The sequence below is a fragment of the Urtica dioica genome, chromosome 7, assembly GCF_054948205.1.
Source record: "Urtica dioica subsp. dioica isolate 48M chromosome 7, U.dioica_male_clone48M_v1_H2, whole genome shotgun sequence".
In the NCBI taxonomy this organism is placed as follows: Eukaryota; Viridiplantae; Streptophyta; class Magnoliopsida; order Rosales; family Urticaceae; genus Urtica; species Urtica dioica.
The window spans coordinates 22990159-23008359 of NC_142762.1; the positions used below are offsets into that span (position 1 = coordinate 22990159).

General features: G+C 38.9%; 1 protein-coding gene across 1 annotated transcript; it reads left to right on the forward strand.

The window, feature by feature from the left end:
• Positions 1–16686: 16686 nt before the first annotated feature.
• On the forward strand, positions 16687–17813 carry LOC149390451 (uncharacterized). The gene has a single exon (XM_089620492.1). It carries the CDS (start codon positions 16852–16854, stop codon positions 17638–17640), a length of 789 nt encoding a protein of 262 aa, XP_089476618.1. The 5' UTR covers positions 16687–16851; the 3' UTR covers positions 17641–17813.
• The last annotated feature ends 388 nt before the right edge of the window (positions 17814–18201 follow it).

Below are 18201 nucleotides of genomic sequence, written 5' to 3' on the forward strand. Positions count from 1 at the left end.
CCAAAGACTAATCATAAACTTGTTTCAACTTATATAGGCAATATGTCTCTCAACCATCTCTCTATCTTTCTTTCCTCGATCAAACTCGAAAACGAAAACTACGTAGATTCGAAACGTAACCTCGACATAATACCTACCGTTAACAAGCACAAATGGGTACTCACCACCCCGTGTCCTCCTCTGACGAATGATGATTCAACTCAAGAGGACAATGACGCCTTAGCGGCCTGGCTTCGATCCGATGAGATTGTGAGGTGCTATATCTTGGCATCTATGAAAAATATGCTGAAAGAGCAACATCGTGACTTCGAGACTGCCGCTGACATGCTCTACAATCTCCTTGAGATGTTTGGAGGGCAAAGGCGTCAAGCAAGGCAACAAGCAGTCCGACAGTTTATGAACTGTCATATGAAGGCTAGGACTCCTATTAGAGACTTTATGATACTGATCATTAGTTTTCTAAATAAGATGGAAATCCTAGGATCTGAGAATGATGGGAAGAATGTCATAGATATGATCTTAGAAACTCTCCCCGCATCTCTTGATACCTCTAAGATGAACTGCTCCATTAACAAGCTAGAGTACACTGTTACCAAGCTTATGGAGGAACTTCACACTGCTGTAAGTCTCACTAAGAGAAAGAGGAATCAAGGAGAGGCACATGCTACTGAGCAAAAAGCCTCCGCCTCTGGAACTGTGAAGAGACCTTACAAGGCCGATAAAAAGAACTGTCCCGCCTATCTCAAATCAAAGGAACATAGTATTGTACTAGTTACCGAAGCATGCTTAGTAGCTGATAATGTATCATCGTGGATTATTGACTCCGCTGCTACTAACCATATTTGTTGTTCCTTGAATGGTTTCAAGAAAACCAAAAGCTTAGAGGAAGGCGAGTTCTGTTTCAAATGGGGTGATGGGAGCCTGGTGTCTGCGAAGGCTGTGGGATCCGTGACGCTGTCTTTTGAAGACCGCACTTTAAACTTGAATAATGTTTATTTTTGTTCCTACCTTTGGGAAGAACTTAATATCCGTTGCTCGTCTTCTTGAGCAAGATTATTGTTTAAAGTTTATTAAGAATGGAATTCGTATTTCGTTTCCTGATAATTCTTTTGTCACTAATGCATGTATGAAGAATTCTCTTTTCTACATCTATCCCACTCAACCTTCTCTTTTAGACACCGAAATAGATAATGATCTAATTAGGGAGCCAAAGAGGATCAAACTTTCTGAATCCTCCGATCTAACAAAATCAACACACCTATGGCACTTAAGACTTGGTCATATCAGTCTAGAAAGGATTAAGAGACTTGTGAGGGATGGTCCACTCCAAGCCTCTGCAATAGGCTCACTACCTACTTGTGAATCCTGTATAGAAGGAAAAATGACTAAGCGACCTTTCTCCGATTAGGGTCGAAGAGCCACTGAATTGCTGGAACTAATACATTCTGATGTATGTGGTCCGCTCAACCAACAGGCACGTGGAGGATACGAATACTTCGTTACCTTCACTGATGATTACTCAAGATATGGGTTTGTCTATTTGCTTAAACACAAATCCGAGACCTTTAACGTATTTAAGGTCTTTAGGGCTTTAGTGGAAAAGCAAACTGGCAAAGTGATCAAAACCCTTCGATCTGATCGAGGTGGTGAGTATATGTCTGGAGAGTTCGATGACTTTCTTAAAGAAGAAGGTATCGCTTCTCAGCTTACCGCACCTGGCACACCTCAACAAAACGGAGTGTCAGAGAGAAGAAACCGAACTCTTATGGAGATGGTTAGATCAATGATGAGTTACTCATCACTCCCGCTTTCCTTTTGGGGATATGCCCTCGAAACAGCCGCCTACATTCTGAACCAAGTTCCGTCCAAAACGGTTCCTGGTACTCCTTATGAACGATGGACTGGCCGTAAAGTGAATCTTGGCCGCATCCGAATTTGGGGTTGCCCTGCACACGTGCTGAGGCAAAAGACTAGCAAGTTGGCTAGTAGGTCAGAATTGTGCCTGTTTGTAGGATATCCAAAGGAAACCAAAGGTTTTACTTTCTATAATCCCGAGGACGATAAGACTTTCGTTAGCACGAATGCTCGTTTCCTTGAGGAGGACTTTATGAAGGATGCGAAACCTAGAAGCAAAATTGTGCTTGAAGAAAAGTTGGGTGAGGAAGCTTCTACCTCATCTGTAAGAACTGTTCTTACCCCAACTGAAACACAACCTAACTCATCAGAATCTCGTCAAGTAGTACTTAGACGTAGTGGGAGGGCTACTCAAAAGCCTGACAGGTACATGTCTTATGGAGACTCTCTTGTAGCCGTCTCCGACATGGATGACCCTGTTTCCTATAGCCAAGCGATGGCTTGTTCTGAATCAAACCTTTGGCTTGACGCCATGAAAGTTGAAATGCACTCGATGTATGTCAACAAAGTCTGGAAACTTGTAGACCTTCCTGAAGGGATTAAACCCGTAGGGTGTAAGTGGATATACAAGAAGAAAAGGGGTCCTGATGGGAACGTCGAGACGTTCAAAGCACGACTTGTGGCAAAGGGTTATACCCAACAAGAAGGGATTGACTATGAAGAAACCTTCTCGCCAGTCGCGATGCTTAAATCCATCCGCATACTCCTATCCATAGCTGCAGCTCTCGACTATGAGATCTGGCAAATGGATGTCAAGACAGCCTTTCTGAATGGCAATCTTGACGAGCGCATTTACATGGCTCAACCAGACGGTTTCGTGGATAAAGGTCAAGAGACCAAGGTTTGTGAGTTGCTTAAATCCATTTATGGACTAAAGCAAGCATCTAGGTCATGGAATATTAGATTCGATGAAACTGTAAAGAGCTTCGGCTTTGAACAGTCAATAGATGAGCCTTGTGTTTACAAGTTAATACACGAAGGCAAAGTTGTGTTTCTGGTACTATATATCGATGATATACTACTCATTGGTAATGACGTGGGTAAGTTATCTGAGGTTAAGGTCTGGCTGGCAAAGCAATTCGATATGAAGGATCTAGGAGAAGCTGCATACATTCTGAGAATCCAAATCTTTCGAGATAGGAAAAACCGGACCCTGTCGCTCTCTCAAGCATCTTATATTGATAAGGTGATGGATCGCTTCTCGATGCAAGACTGCAAGAGGGGTCAAACACCCTTTAGGCATGGAGTTTCACTCTCTAAGGACCAGTCTCCCAAGACTGCACAAGAGATTGAAGACATGAGGAAAATTCCTTACGCCTCTGCCGTAGGAAGCCTCATGTATGCTATGCTTTGCACCCGACCTGATATATGTTTCGCCGTTGGCGTAGTTAGTCGTTTCCAATCCAACCCTGGACCCGAGCACTGGATTGCTGTTAAGCATGTTCTTAAGTATCTTCGAAGAACTAGGAACTTGATGCTTACATACTCAGGTACTGACCTGACTATGACGGGATATACCGACTCCGATTTTCAAGCGGATAAGGATTCCAGGAAATCCACTTCGGGATCTGTGTTCATCCTTAATGGTGGAGCTGTCGTGTGGAGGAGTATTAAGCAATCTTGCATTGCTGACTCCACAATGGAGGCAGAATATGTGGCTGCTTGTGAAGCATCCAAAGAGGCTGTATGGCTTAAGAAATTCCTTAAGTATTTGGAAGTTGTTCCAAACGTCGACGAGCCCATGACCCTTTATTGTGATAATAGTGGGGCTGTCGCTAACTCAAAGGAACCTAGAAGCCATAAGCGCTCTAAACATATTGGGAGGAAATACCATTTGATTCGAGAGATCGCGCAACGCGGAGACGTGGAGGTGAAGTAGATCTCTGGAAGATCCATTCACCAAGGCCCTAGCGAACATGGTCTTCGACCAACTTCGAGAGGGATTAGGCATGTAGGACTACTCACATCTTCTTTGAGTCAAGTGGGAGTTTGTTGTCAATGGTGCCCACAAGAAGAGTAGTAGTGTCTATTTATGTACATTTGATGTCATATAGTCTTACGAAGACTCTTGCTTGTAATTGCTTATTCATTAATAAAAAGTTGAAACGTTCATTCAATCTTCCTTGTCTGAAGCTTTATGATAAAACCATAGTCTTTTAGTCCATAAACAAACTTAACAACTTACGAAGAGACAAATGTAGATTTGCATGAACAAACTCTTCGTAGTTTGCTTAAAACGATATATTCGCAATCTTAGGGTCAAAGGACTATTGACCTCAGTATGATTGTTAGAAGAATCTATGATGTCTGGTTATGAGGCATTGAGAGTTAGGAACTCTATAGTTCTTCTAGGTATCTTCCGAAGGTACTGAATTGACCAGTGCACTTCTAGAGACAAGATAAGAACAAACCATTTAACCTCTTATGTCTCGAAGTCACTATGTATGAATTGCATCATGCTTACCTTAATCCTGAAATGAGACATGCCATTTCACACCTTAGTATTCTCATTTGAGAAAGTCAAAGTTCGGACTCACTATGTGATTCCGAACAAGGCCTATTGGTGAAGTACTAAGTTGTGAGTCTGTCATGAGTAACTTTGTGAAGTTCTCATAGATATGGAATTCATGTACAAGATTGCTGAAATGCAATGTATGTCACCTCATGCTTTGTTCCTTGGAGTGTGAATAAATGAACTGGCCAGTGTCCAAATTGAGTCCTGACTCTTTTGGATGAAACAATGTGACTTGTTAGCTCCTCGTCAATACATTGTTTCTAACTTATTCACAAGCGACAAAGGAGTTGAGGAAATAACAGCTAAAAGGGTAAAATGGTAATTTAGTAAATCCCGACTAGCTGATGACATTCATGAAGGGTAGCATAGATAATATTCAGTGGATCCGCTCATCATAATTAGGTCGAATTCTTGAGTAGAAAATAAATTCATTTGAACCGAGAGATTTTCAGTGTCAGCTCTTTAGTGGAGTCAGTTGGCATTAAGCTAAACTTGGAAAAGGTTTGTGAACTTTTGAGTCCAAGTGTTTAGCTAAAGCTTTGTTCATTTGGGTCCATGAGGTCACTGTCACGAATCACATCGATAGGAATAGTTAAACTGGAAGCTAAGCCAAAACAAGAACGAAAATAGTTAAAAGGGTATTTTTGTCTTTTGAGACAAAGGATGAAATGAATGTCAATAAATTTTTTTGACAAGGTCATTTTGTGACATGTTTCACTCGGCCATGACTTGATCATTGGGCCTTGTGAATTAATTTCGTTTCATGAGAATTTTATTGAAAATTCTTAATGGGCCTTTCTCATGTTGTCATGAACAAATGAAGAAGCTTCTAGAAGCTCCTTCTAGAAGGCCTTGGGCGCCCAACATACCCAACCAAGAGAGAATATTTTGTGCATAAATGTATCAAGATACTTGCCAAAAGAAAAAGAGGAAACAAATTTGCATGAGGATGCTTTAGGGTAATCGGCCAAGTGAGAGACAAGGCAAGGCCTTGAACAAAATTGGAAACAAATCAAGGCTTCTAGAAGCCTTGTTTGGCCGAGTTTCTCAAGTGGGAAAGAGGCAATATTTGCTCATGAATATGTGATATTCTATAGAAGAGGAAACTACCTTATTGAAGGTAAAGCCTCTCCTATAAATAGGAGCCTCATTTCCTCACAATTCATTCATCCAAGTTTAAGAGATTTGAGAGACTCTCTCTCTAGAACTTGGCCGAAGTCCTCTTCTCTCTCTCTCTAGTTTATTTTCGGTTTTCTCTTGTCTTGGCACCTAGGTCCTCACTCGACCTAGTCTTTAGCTCTGCGACTTCGAGACTCGTTCTCAAGTCGTAGTGTTTAAAAGTGCCCACTCACTGATTCCTTCTTTTCGAGTGATTTAGTGATAGAAACTTTCGTGGTTGCTCGAGGTGCCGAGGAAAGAAAGAGAGACGTGCTGCGAGGGGAGACGAGCGTTGCAACTTTCCAAAAGCTTCTACAAGGTTCAAGCTTCAAGAAAGGTTAGTAACTTTAATAGCTCATATTAGTTTTTATTTACATGTACATGCTCTTGTCTAGGTTAGTAAAAACTAGTTTTACTTAAAAAGAAAATTTTTAAAATTCCGCCGCTTAACGAAGCGTTAAACTTTTTCTTAAACCCTAGATCGATTCCAACATTGTTGACATGCATAGCTTCTACTTCCTCTTGCATAGCCTATCTCCATTCTGCTGATTTAACAGCAATATGATATAATGCAAGAGCTGAATGAACTGAAACTGAAAGCACCAAATTCTTAAAAGGAAAAGAAAAAATTCTCATAGTTAAGTACTTTTTCAATTGTGTGCTTAGAATGATAACTTAAACCTGTAGTTAAAAGACTACAGTGATACTCTTGAAGATAAGCTGGTGAAACATGCTTCCTTGTAGATTTCCTGGGAATAATGTTAGTAGCAACAGGATCAACAGACTCAAGCTGAATAGGTTGAGAGTGATCGTTCTCAACCTCTGCATTAACCTCTTCTTGATTAGGAATGATGGTCTCAAGAGGAACACTTGGAGAAATATCATTATGCAAGAAAACAGGTAAACATATATCTTCAAAAGGATCACGTGTAGTACTATTGTCATGCAAATCATGAATAGGGAAAATATTTTTCATAAAAAACTACAACCCTATAAATCAAGATTTTCATGGAATTAATATCAAGTAACTTATACCCTTTCATACCTAGTGGATAACCAAGCATAACACACTTACGTGCTCGTGGCTCAAATTCAGTTCTATGTCCCTGTAAAATAGAGGCAAAACTTAAAGAACCAAAAACACGCAAATGATGATAGTCTACCTCTTTGCCAAATAAGATCTCATAAGGTGTCTTATTTGACAGATTTGGAGTAGCTATACGATTGATGAGATAAGTAGCTGTAAGAATGCAATCAGTCCAAAAACGAATTGGAATTTTGGATTGAAACATTAAAGACCCGGAAACATTAAGTAAATGCTGATGCTTACGCTCAGCCACAGAATTCTGCTGTGGGGTTTCTACACAAGAATATTGGTGTAGAATACCATTTTTTGAAAAATATTATGTGAAAGATAACTCTCTAGCATTATCTAAATGAAAAAGTTTAATAGTGGAAGAGAATTGATTATGAACATAAGCTTAAAATCTTAGAATAATAGCATGTACCTCAGACTTGCATTTCATTAAGAAAATAAAAAAAAAAATATATTTTTGTCATCAACAAGAGTTAAAAATAATCTACGACCTTGATATGAAGGAGTCTTATATGGACCCCATACATCATAATGAATAAGGTCAAAAATAGATTCTGAAAACTTATTTGCTGAAATAAAAGGCAAGCGATGTTGTTTGGCTAAAGGACAAACACAACATGGCTGAGAATTGCTATTATTGGAAACAGAAAAATATAAACGAGATTTTAAAAGATCAAAACGTTTATGAGACAAATGACCTAGCCTTTGATGCCAGGTTTCAAAAGACACCTTATTCACATACGCAGTAGATTTGGTGATGCTCGTCTCATTGAGAATGTAGAGATCATTGCACACCCTACCCTTGCCAATCATCCTCACGTGATTGATATCCTGAATGGTAAAAGAGTAAGGATAAAAGCAGATAGTCATATTTGATTCCTTAGTAAGAGCAGAGACATAAATGATATTAAATTTGAAACTAGGCACATATAAAACATTGTAAAGGACAAGATCAAAACATAATTTGACATCACCAATGAAATGCTCAGGTTGTTGTCAATGGTGCCCACAAGAAGAATATTAGTGTCTATTTATGTACATTTGATGTCATATAGTCTTACGAAGACTCTTGCTTGTAACTGATGAATAATTAATAAAAGTTGAAACGTTCATTCATTCTTCCTTGTCTGAAGCTTTATGATAAAACATTAGTCTTTAGTCCTTAAACAAACCTAACAACACATGAAGAGACAAATGTAGATTTGCATGAACAAACTCTTCATGGATTGCTTAAAACAATATATTCGCAATCTAAGGATCAAAGGACTATTGATCTCAGTACGATTGTTAGGAGAATCTATGATGTCTGGTTATGGGACATTGAGAGTTGGAGACTCTATAGTTCTTCTAGGTATCTTCCGAAGGTACTGAATTGACCAGTGCACTTCTAGAGACAGAATAAGAACAAACCATTTAACCTCTTATGTCTCGAAGTCACTACGTATGAATTGCATCATGCTTACCTCAATCCTGAAATGAGACATGTCATTTCATAGCATACGTATTCTCATTTGAGAAAGTCAGATTTCGGATTCATATGTGATTCTAAACAGGACCTATTGGTGAAGTACTAAGTTATGAAGATGTCATAAGTAACTTTGTGAAGATCTCATAGATATGGAATTCATGTACAAGATTGCTGAAATGCAATGTAAATCACCCCATGCTTTGTTCCTTGGTATGTGAATAAATGAACTGGCCAGTGTCCAAATTGAGTCATGACTTTTTTGGATGAATCAATGTGACTTGTTAGCTCCTCGTCAATACATTGTTTCTAACTTATTCACAAGCAACAAAGGAGTTGAGGAAATAACAGCTAGAAGGGTAAAATGGTAATTTTGTAAATCCCGACTAGTTGATGATATTCATGAAGGGTAAACATAGATAATATTCAGTGGATCCACTCATTACAATTTTTTTAAATTCTTGAGTAGAAAATAAATTCATTTGAACCGAGAGATTCTAAGTATCAACTCTTTAGTGGAGTCAGTTGACATTAAGCTAAACTTGGAAATGGTTTGTGAACTTTTGAGTCCAAGTATTTTAGCTCGGGCTTTGTTCATTTGGATCCATGAGGTCACTATCACAAATCATATCGAGTAGGAATAGTTAAACTAGAAGCTAAGTCAAAACAAGAACGAGACAAGTTTTACGAAAATTGTCAAAAGGGTATTTTTGTCTTTTTGGACATAAGATGAAATGAATGTCTAAATTTTTTTGACAATGTCATATGATGACATATTAATACTCGGCCATGATAAGTTTATTGGGCATTGTGGATTAATTTCATTTCATAGAATTTTACTTGAAAATTCTTAATGGGTCTTTCTTATGTTGTCATGAACAAATAAAGAAACATCTAGAAGCTCTTTCTAGAGTCAATGTGGCCGTCCAACCTAGGGAGAAAAAGGGAGAGTTTTTGTGCATTAATGTATGAAGATACTTGCCAAAAGAAAAAGAGGAAACAAATTTTCTTCTAGAAGCATAAGGGATTTCGGCCAAGCAAGTCAAAAGGAGAAGCAAGATAAAAGAGGAAACAAATCCAAGGACTTGCTCCTATAGCTTGCACGTCCAAGATAGAGAAAGGAAGCCAATATTTGCTCATGAATATGTGATATTCTATAGATGATGAAACTACCTTATTGAAGGTAATCCCTCCCCTATAAATAGAGGCCTCATTCTCATTGTTTATTCATTCAAAAGTTTTAGAGATTGAGAGCTTCTCTCTCTAGACTTGGCCGCCCCTTCCCTCTCTTTCTCTATCTCCAAGTTTTCTTTCGTTTTTGTTTTGGCACCTAGGTCCACATTTGATCTAGTGTTTTAGCTCTCCGACTTTGAGACTTGTTCTTGAATCGTCGTGTTTAAAAGTACCCACACACTAATTCCTTTCTTTCTCCAGTGATTTTAGTGATAGAAACTTTAATGGTTGCTCGAGTTCCCGAGGAAAGAAGAGAGACGTGTTACGAGGCATTTCAACCATCCTAAGGCTCTCAACGTTCAAGCTTCTCAAAGTTTAGTAAACATATAATGCTCATTGATAGTTTTAATTTATATGTACTTGCTCTTTGTCTAGGTTAGTAAAAACGTTTTACTTGTTTTAAAGAAAATTTTTAAATTCCGCCGCTTGCTCAAAGCGTTAAACTTTTTCTTAACTCTAGATCAATTCCAACATGAGTATCACAATGGTATTTGGTAAACCGTTCAAACCTGCTTGGAATGATGTCATGTTGACATCACTGGTGGTCTGAGTTGTTGTAGTCAACTAGTTGGAGAGGTGGCTGATAAGCTTATGGATTTGATCAGTGGATAGAGTCGAGGCACCTTGAGTAATCCTTCAATAACTCCTCCAGATCCTAATGCTTCCACAACATTTTCTTGAGTTTTGGGCTTGAATTTGTAGCCAGGGGGATAACCGTGGATTTTGTAGCACTTATCCACGGTATGCTGTAGCATCTTGCAGTGAGAACAAAGAGGACGATCTTTAGCTTGAGTCTTGAGCTTCTTTTGATCATTCATTGTATCCACTCATAACGATCGTTGTGTCTCTTCTTGTGAAAGCATCGCGTAGACCGTACTTATTGATGGAATTGGCTCCGTAAGAAGTACTTGTCCTCGCGCGTGAGTGTATGTTTCATTGAGCCCCATGAGAAATTGCATAACATATTCAGACTCAGCAAATTCATTCAGTTTCGCTTTGCCTCCACAAGTACAAGCACATGTACACTCTGGTTTTAATTCACAGAGATCTTGATAGATGGATTTGAGCCTTATGAAGAACACTCCTATTGAATTATGATCTTGAGTGAGATTGATGAACTCACGTCATGGCTGGAAGATCTGAGGGCCGTTGCTTTGCTGGAATCGATCTTTAAGATCATTCCAGATGCTTCTTGCAGTGCCGCCAAGAAGAAGACTCGTTGCGATCTCCTTGCTCACTGAATTCATAATCCAGGCTATGATTGTGTTATTATTGCGACTCCAAAGCCGAAGGAGATCTGGCTCTTCTGCAGACGGTTTGGTGATTGTGCCATCGATGAAGCCTAGTTTCTTCTTGGCTTCAAGAATAATCATCATCGGGCGACTCCATGGCATGTAATTGGTGCCGATGAGGACATTATAGACGAGACTGCCTCCATTCGATTCCCAACTAAATCCGAGCTTGTTCTTGAGTAGTTTTGAGGTTTTTCGTGTGTTTTGAAGGTTTTCAGGTCAAAAGTGGGATTTCTATGATACTCTGTGCAAATCTGTACAAATCGAGGCATTCGTGATCAAAAACGAAGAATGAGTCAAGAAGACATCCAAACCTCGCGCCCCGACCCTCATAGCGCGCCGCGAGGTCTGGAAATCATCTCGACCCATCTCCGAGCAGTTTGCGCGTTCCGCGAGGGTATGGAAGTGTAGACCTCGCGCCGCGACCCCCATACCGCGTGCCGCGAGGTCGAAGAACTTTAACACCGAAAATCCCCGAGCGTCAAGCGCGGAACGCGACCTCCCGAGAAGATCTACCTTGCGCCGCGACCCAGCTACCGCGCGCCGCGAGGTGCGCCGAAACCAAAAGAGAAAACGCGTTTTCTTGGTCAATCTGAGCGGGTGGATCAAGTTTTATTACCCAGTCTACTCCGAAAATTAGAGGAAACCCAATAATTTCGATCTAAACCTATAAATACACTTCTCAACCTCTTGTTTAGCACTTTTAGCACTTTTTTATTGATTTCACTTAGTGTTTGGGAGAGATAGAGAAAAAGAGGAGAGCCGTTCTTCATCAATTCGCGCCAATTACAGTTTTAGTCTTCTCATTTACTCTTGAACTCCCGTATTTTAATTTACAATTGAGTATTTAATTATGGTTTCTTCTTCTTCCTATTCTTTTATTCTCTTTTTGTTTTCTCGCTACGCCATGAACTAATTCCATTAAGGACTATAGCGTAGCGGGTTTAGGATTCGGTTATGGATATGATTTAATATAATGAAGTTCAATTTCCATTCTCTACTACTTTGTTTAATTCAAATCCGTTTTTAATGGTTGATCAAGATTAGCTACCTTGTTCATGATTTTGTACTTCGACTTGATGCTTGAAAAAGATTAGGTTGTTAGTGTTTTGGTTTGAGTTACTATGATGCATGCCTAGGCTAGAGATAGTTAGGTTGCCATAGAATCACGTGAATACTCGTTATATTAATGCATGTTTTTGTTAGGGATTGAGATCGAGAGAAGATTTTCCTAATTTTGACATAGGTTGTTTGATGCTCGAGAGAGATTTAGCAATATTATTTTTATGAGTATGATTAGCAAAGGTTAGTGAGATGATTATTGATTGTGCGTGAAATTCGTGTATCCAAACCACTGAATAAACTCGTGAAGCCTTGGTCCTTAGCCTCTCTTTCTGCTTACAACTTTTATTTGAGTATTTTGCTATTTATTTGCATTAGAACTTGTCAATAATTTGTGACATCTTTCCATCTCATCTTTAGTTCAATTCGTGCTAGTTGATTTGTTTGTTAATTAAGCTTGTTCCTCGTGGAATCAACACTCGTACTTAATTCACTATATTACTTGAGCGACACGTGCACTTGCACGCATAAAAATCACAACAGCAGTGCCGCCAAGAAGAAGACTCGCTGCGATCTCCTTGCTCACTGAATTCATAATCCAGGCTATGATTGTGCTTTTATTGCGACTCCAAAGCCGAAGGAGATCTGGCTCTTCTGCAGACGGTTTGGTGATTGTGCCATCGATGAAGCCTAGTTTCTTCTTGGCTTCAAGAACAATCATCATCGCGCGACTCCACGGCATGTAATTGGTGCCGGTGATGACATTATAGACGAGACTGCCTCCATTCGAGTCGGAATGATGAAGATAGTACAGAGAGAATTGGTCTTCGATAGTTGACCTAGGGCGAGGATTTCCGGTGACTCCGGTGGAAATATTCTCTGTCGATGAGAACTCTGTGTTTGCGATGAATGCCAAGATATTCAGAGATTAAAATCGAGAAAAGAGAAAGAGTGATTCAGAGGAAGCGAATCTGCTCTGATACAATATTGAGTTTGAGAACTCAATTGTAAAGAAGAGGGAAAAGAAGAGAGAACGAACAATTCGAACGTTTAGAGAGAGAAGTTAAAAGAAAGAAAATAATTTTTTTCATTATTGGATCCAAGTGAAATCTCAGTATTTAAACAAAGTCAAACGATCGTTTTAAAAAGAAATGACAGTAAATAAAGACAAAACAAACTAAACGACACCAAATCATCATAAAGCTATATTCTATACTATAACTCCAAAAAAATTGCTATTCTTGAATTTTTTTTTTTTTTTCAAATTTGCTCTCCCTCGTTGAAATTCCTGGCTGCGATTTCCCGGACATATCTTCTTCTGCTTCAAGTATTCCCCGGACATTGTGTTCCATCTGATACATCCTCTGATGCATTTTCCCGACGTGAAACCTTTGTTATTAGAGGTTGAACAGCCTTTGCCATTCTAGCCACGTGTCTACATCTTCTGGGAGTAATTGCCAAACGATAACCAACATATCTGTCAGTTGTTGTGTCTTGATTATCTCAAACAATTCTTCAAATATGGGTGTGTGAAATTAGAGTTTTGAGTCATTTTATTCCAATTGGCTACAGTCTACATGAAACGTTAAATTTTAAACAAGAATCTTAATTTTCTTTTTTTTAGTAATAAGTTGTACATACTATCTTCATTAAAGCAAATTGCTGTAAGCTAGGATACAGTTGCGCTTTCAGTGGCGTAATAATATGATATACGTACTTGGCTGAATACCTTCGTAAGCAAATGGAGGGACGCGCAATATTAAATATTTTGCAAACCAAGTAAAGTCAACCCAACAATATAGATTAATTTATTATATGATCCTTCACTTTTACTTTTATTTCTATATTTTATCGTAGTGTTATAACTAAGAAACTGAGAGGACTGTAGGACTGGTGCCACGTAGAAGAACATGCACGTGAATTTGAACAAAAAGCGAAAGCTTTGCCTGTGATTGATCAAAACTCATTCCTTGGACTTTGCTTTCCCATTGACCTCCCTCCAGTCCGCACGAGTGATCCAAATCTAATATAGTACAATGTATGTGTATCGTATATAGAACACCGACACTCTTTCTATTTTATTCTTCATCGTGAATTACTAGCTAACTTGCCTCGTATTTCTACAATTCTGGAATACAGTCTATTATTCACCATATTTTCAGCCTTTAACCTAATGAAAGATACACAAATTCACAAGCCATTAATTGTGGACGAGAAGCAAATAATTGTATTTTATATGCAGCCACATCTTCACCATACATATGTAAATTTTAATGAACAATTGGCTGTAGTTTTGATTTAAAAAAAAAAAAAAAAAAAATTACATAGACTAAATCATTTGAAACGTTAGTATTACAATCTAACTAACGTTTCATTTAAATTTCAAATGTAACCACAAATGATGACATGTCTTTATTAGTCATTTAACAAATTGATACATTAATTTTTATTGAAATCAGCTGAACATAAACATTTAGCTAATGTTTTGATCACAACCAAACAATTCAGCTTTAATACACGTTAATTTGATATATTTCATAATATTTCTTTTCTTCTTTTTTGTAGTCTAATTAGTTGCAATATTAAATTTTCTTATGTTAATTTCTGTTTATTTTACACACGATAAGTTTTGACTCGCTGAAACATTGACTAGTAGTTGGTTTTTATGATTTATGTTACATAAGAGTATTTTAGATAGTTTTTAACCTTTTATTTTTTAAATAGTTGTATTAAAAAATTTGTCAAACGTTGCATACATTCTTACAAATATGTTTGAAATTGACTATCTAGATTACTTTTAAAAAAATGTAGTTTTTTTATGGGTCAAATCTACGTGTCATTCAATTAGATGTACCCAAAGTTAAAGAAAGTCTTTTTTTTTTAATTTAAAAAAAAAATCATTGTATCTATACGGCTATATCACCATTAAATTAAAATGTATTCCACAATTTATTGGTTAGTATTCAATAAATTTTTGAATAAATGACAAGAATGCCCCCTGAACTACAGCAGTTGTGACAATCTGCCCCTGTAATATAAAAACTCGATGTTATCCCCTCAATATCACAATTTGTTTCATTACACTCCTTCTGTTTGAATTCAGAGTTACACCGTTAGAGAGAAGATCACGTGTGTTGTCACATGTTGGTCAATATAAAGGTGTTATGGTCAAATTAATCAAATAATTAAATAAAAATGAAAAGAAAAACAATTTAAAATCAATCAAAATTTAAAATAAAAACAAATAACACTCCGACGCGAGCGAAGACCCAATCACAGCGATCAAGACAGGAAAACCCTAGAAATAGGTACAAGATTATAACTTTGGAGAGACCTTGAGTGAGAAGGCGGTTAACAGTTTCGTTTGGGTCCATGTTACAGTCTTTGAGCATGGCATAGATCTCCTGTTTTATATAGTTGTTGACAATCTCCTTCAAGCTCTGAACCATCTTCCTCGTACTGGACGGAATCGAAGAAGTTCCATTATTGCCCTTGGCTCCATTGTTGCTTCCACTTTTCCCGCTCATCTCTCTAAAACGCTCGCCCTCTCTTTCTCTCTCATATCTAAAAACAAACAAACAAACAACAACGCATATTTGGGTTTGGGGTTTTACCACTGAGCGATTGGAAATTGGCAATAAGGGAAAACTGAGAAAAAGAATGAAGAGCAAGTACTAGATAAAGTATCTCGGTTCGCCCACACAGTCTCTCTCGCTCTGCACCAACCACTCGATCCACGTCTCGATTTTTCCTCGCCTCGCCAACGTCCATGTCTCCATCAAGAAATCTCGGCAAAGCCTTCTTTGGCTTCGTGACCTTCTTTCTCGTCTCTTTGACTTGAGGTAGGGAAAGAACGGGCACCAAAACATTTCCGAAGTCGTGAACAACGATCACGCAGCCTCTTTTGCCGCAAACCAGAACGAGGTTGTCCCTGAGATTGCATCTGATACTCGCCGATTCTCGACTCGCCTCTGCAAGCATCAAGAAACACAAAGTGAACAACAATTGGGTTCGGTCATTTCGTCGAACACTTGGGGGCACTTTCCAAATAGTGTTATGTACAAAGACATCTGAAGCCCAAGTCTTCTTCGGCTTCCATGTCTTGGGATTCGCGGAAGAAATGCAATTCGCTTCGCAGGTTCGTTTGCCCTGAAAGATTAGGAGTTTGGGATTTGTCGGTGTTTTATGGTTCATAGGGTTTCGACTTTGAGTAGATGGTTTTGGTGATTGGGAAGAATTCGATTTGTAATGTTTCTTCGAGCATAGAGAGAGAGAGAGATAGAGAGAGAGACAGATGATGTTTTAATTTTTTTGTTAAACTTAATTATTTTATGTGTATTAGATACGGCGAATCTGAGGAAGAAGACGAAGAGTTTTGTCTTTGAGCTGTTGGAATTGCTTCTTCTCCTTGATTTGGCTTTGCTTCGGTTGAATTGCATCTTCACTTTTAATTTTATTCTTATTTCTTTTGTATTTGTTATTTTTTAAATAAAAAAATACAAATAAAGATATGGACTTGACCAAAATAACCTTCATTTGAGACTCACGTGACATACACGTGGTCACTTAACTAACAGTGACTGATGACTCATAGACGGAAGGAGTATAATGATACAAAACATGATAATGAGGGGCAAAGATCGAGTTTTTATATTACGAGGGGCACGTTGTATCAAATGCTATAATTTAGGGGGCATTTTTGTCATTTATTCTAAATTTTTTTTTTAACGAAATCGTGTCACGCCTCATTCGATTTGGTTCGGCACGTCGGGTATTTCGGTTCAGTATCAGTTTTTTTTTTTTTTTTTGCAAAATCATACGACTTTTCAATATAATCAAAGGAAACGGAGGTCAGTTCATCAACCCAAAAATAAAGAGCGTTGACCTGTCAACCTAAATCAATCTCGCTAATCACCTAATAAGAAAGTGCCACGACATAGTCGAAGCTACGCCCAATCCGCCTCCAAAATTGCACTCATAACATGAAACTCTCTCTCTCTCTCTCTCTCTCTCTCTCTCTCTCTCTCTCCTTTCTTGTTCCAAACGATTCCCCAACCGACCACGGTTGTGTATCACTATATCAGACTCAAACACAAAGCTAAGTTAGCAACACCAAATGCCAATAAAATCTAGCGAGCATTTCGTCGAACACCTTCCAATCACGACTCAGCAAACAACCATGTATCACTTTAACACCAACTACCCAATAGAGGAGACAGAGGGGAGATTCACGCCCGTCGTGGAGATCGCTCCGAACTGCCCTCGCTGCGCTTCTTCCAACACAAAGTTCTGCTACTACAACAACTACAGCCTCTCTCAGCCTCGCTACATCTGCAAAGCCTGCCGGAGATACTGGACCAGAGGCGGCTCTCTCCGCAACGTCCCCGTCGGCGGTGGTTGCCGGAAGAATCGCCGCTCCAAGTCCCTCTCCAAATCGCGCTCGCAACCAGCGATCACCGCTCAGTCTCCGGAATCCAACGAGCTCGCCGACGGCTCTAATGGCGACTCCGACCACGGTTGTTCCGGCATCGACTTAGCCGTCGTCTTCGCGAACTTCCTGAACCAAAACCCCAACCAGATCGACCCGGAGTCAGTTCGGGAGAAAGTTTCGGACGACGCTGGACGAATCTCAATCACGCCTTCGTCGGGAATTTCGTCGAACATGTACAGTGCTGACCAGAATGAAGGAATTGGAGCAACCGAGGTTGACGGATTTGACTCGCAGAGTTTGCTCGGCGATAACGACATGTTTTGGTCGGACACTACGTCGACGAGCTTTCCGTGGCAGCCAATGATGGGTCATATTCAAGAAACGGAAGCGTTTCCATCGGCTGTGAATCCTGTGACCGATAATAATTGGGGCTCCTTTGACTTTTATGGGCTTGAGGTTTTCTCAACATCTTAATTCAATATGTAATTTACAAACGATCTCTTAGTTACGAGGTCACTTTTGGAGTAAGACTGCATTATGTTTCGGATTCATAAAAGCAGTTTTGAAGAAAATATTATTAAAGATTATACAAATAATGGGGCAATTAAGCCAGTGGCTTAATAACTCACCTTGATTTCAAAAGCTAACCCAACTTGCATTTTGTTACAAAAATTGCCAAGCTCGCTTGTAAATTAATTAGCTCGTCGACCGTGCCTAAAAAGTAGGCCTTAGGCTCTTTGATGGCGCGCTAGGGTTAGGGCTAGCGTTCATGTAGACGTGGGACCATCGCAGCGGAAAATAATCATGCATGGAAACTTTCCAAGATTCTTGCAACCGAATATTTAGCATTTATGACCAGTTTATATTTGCTTTTATTTGCATTCTTTAATTTGGTTATTTGTTTTCCGATCTTGTTGATTTGTTTCCTTTTTTATTTTGGACATACTCTTTTCTGCTCTCTCCTTGCTCGATCTCTATATGTATTGGAGGCAATGGAGTTTTATTTTTCCAGCTTGCATTGATTAATAAAAAAAA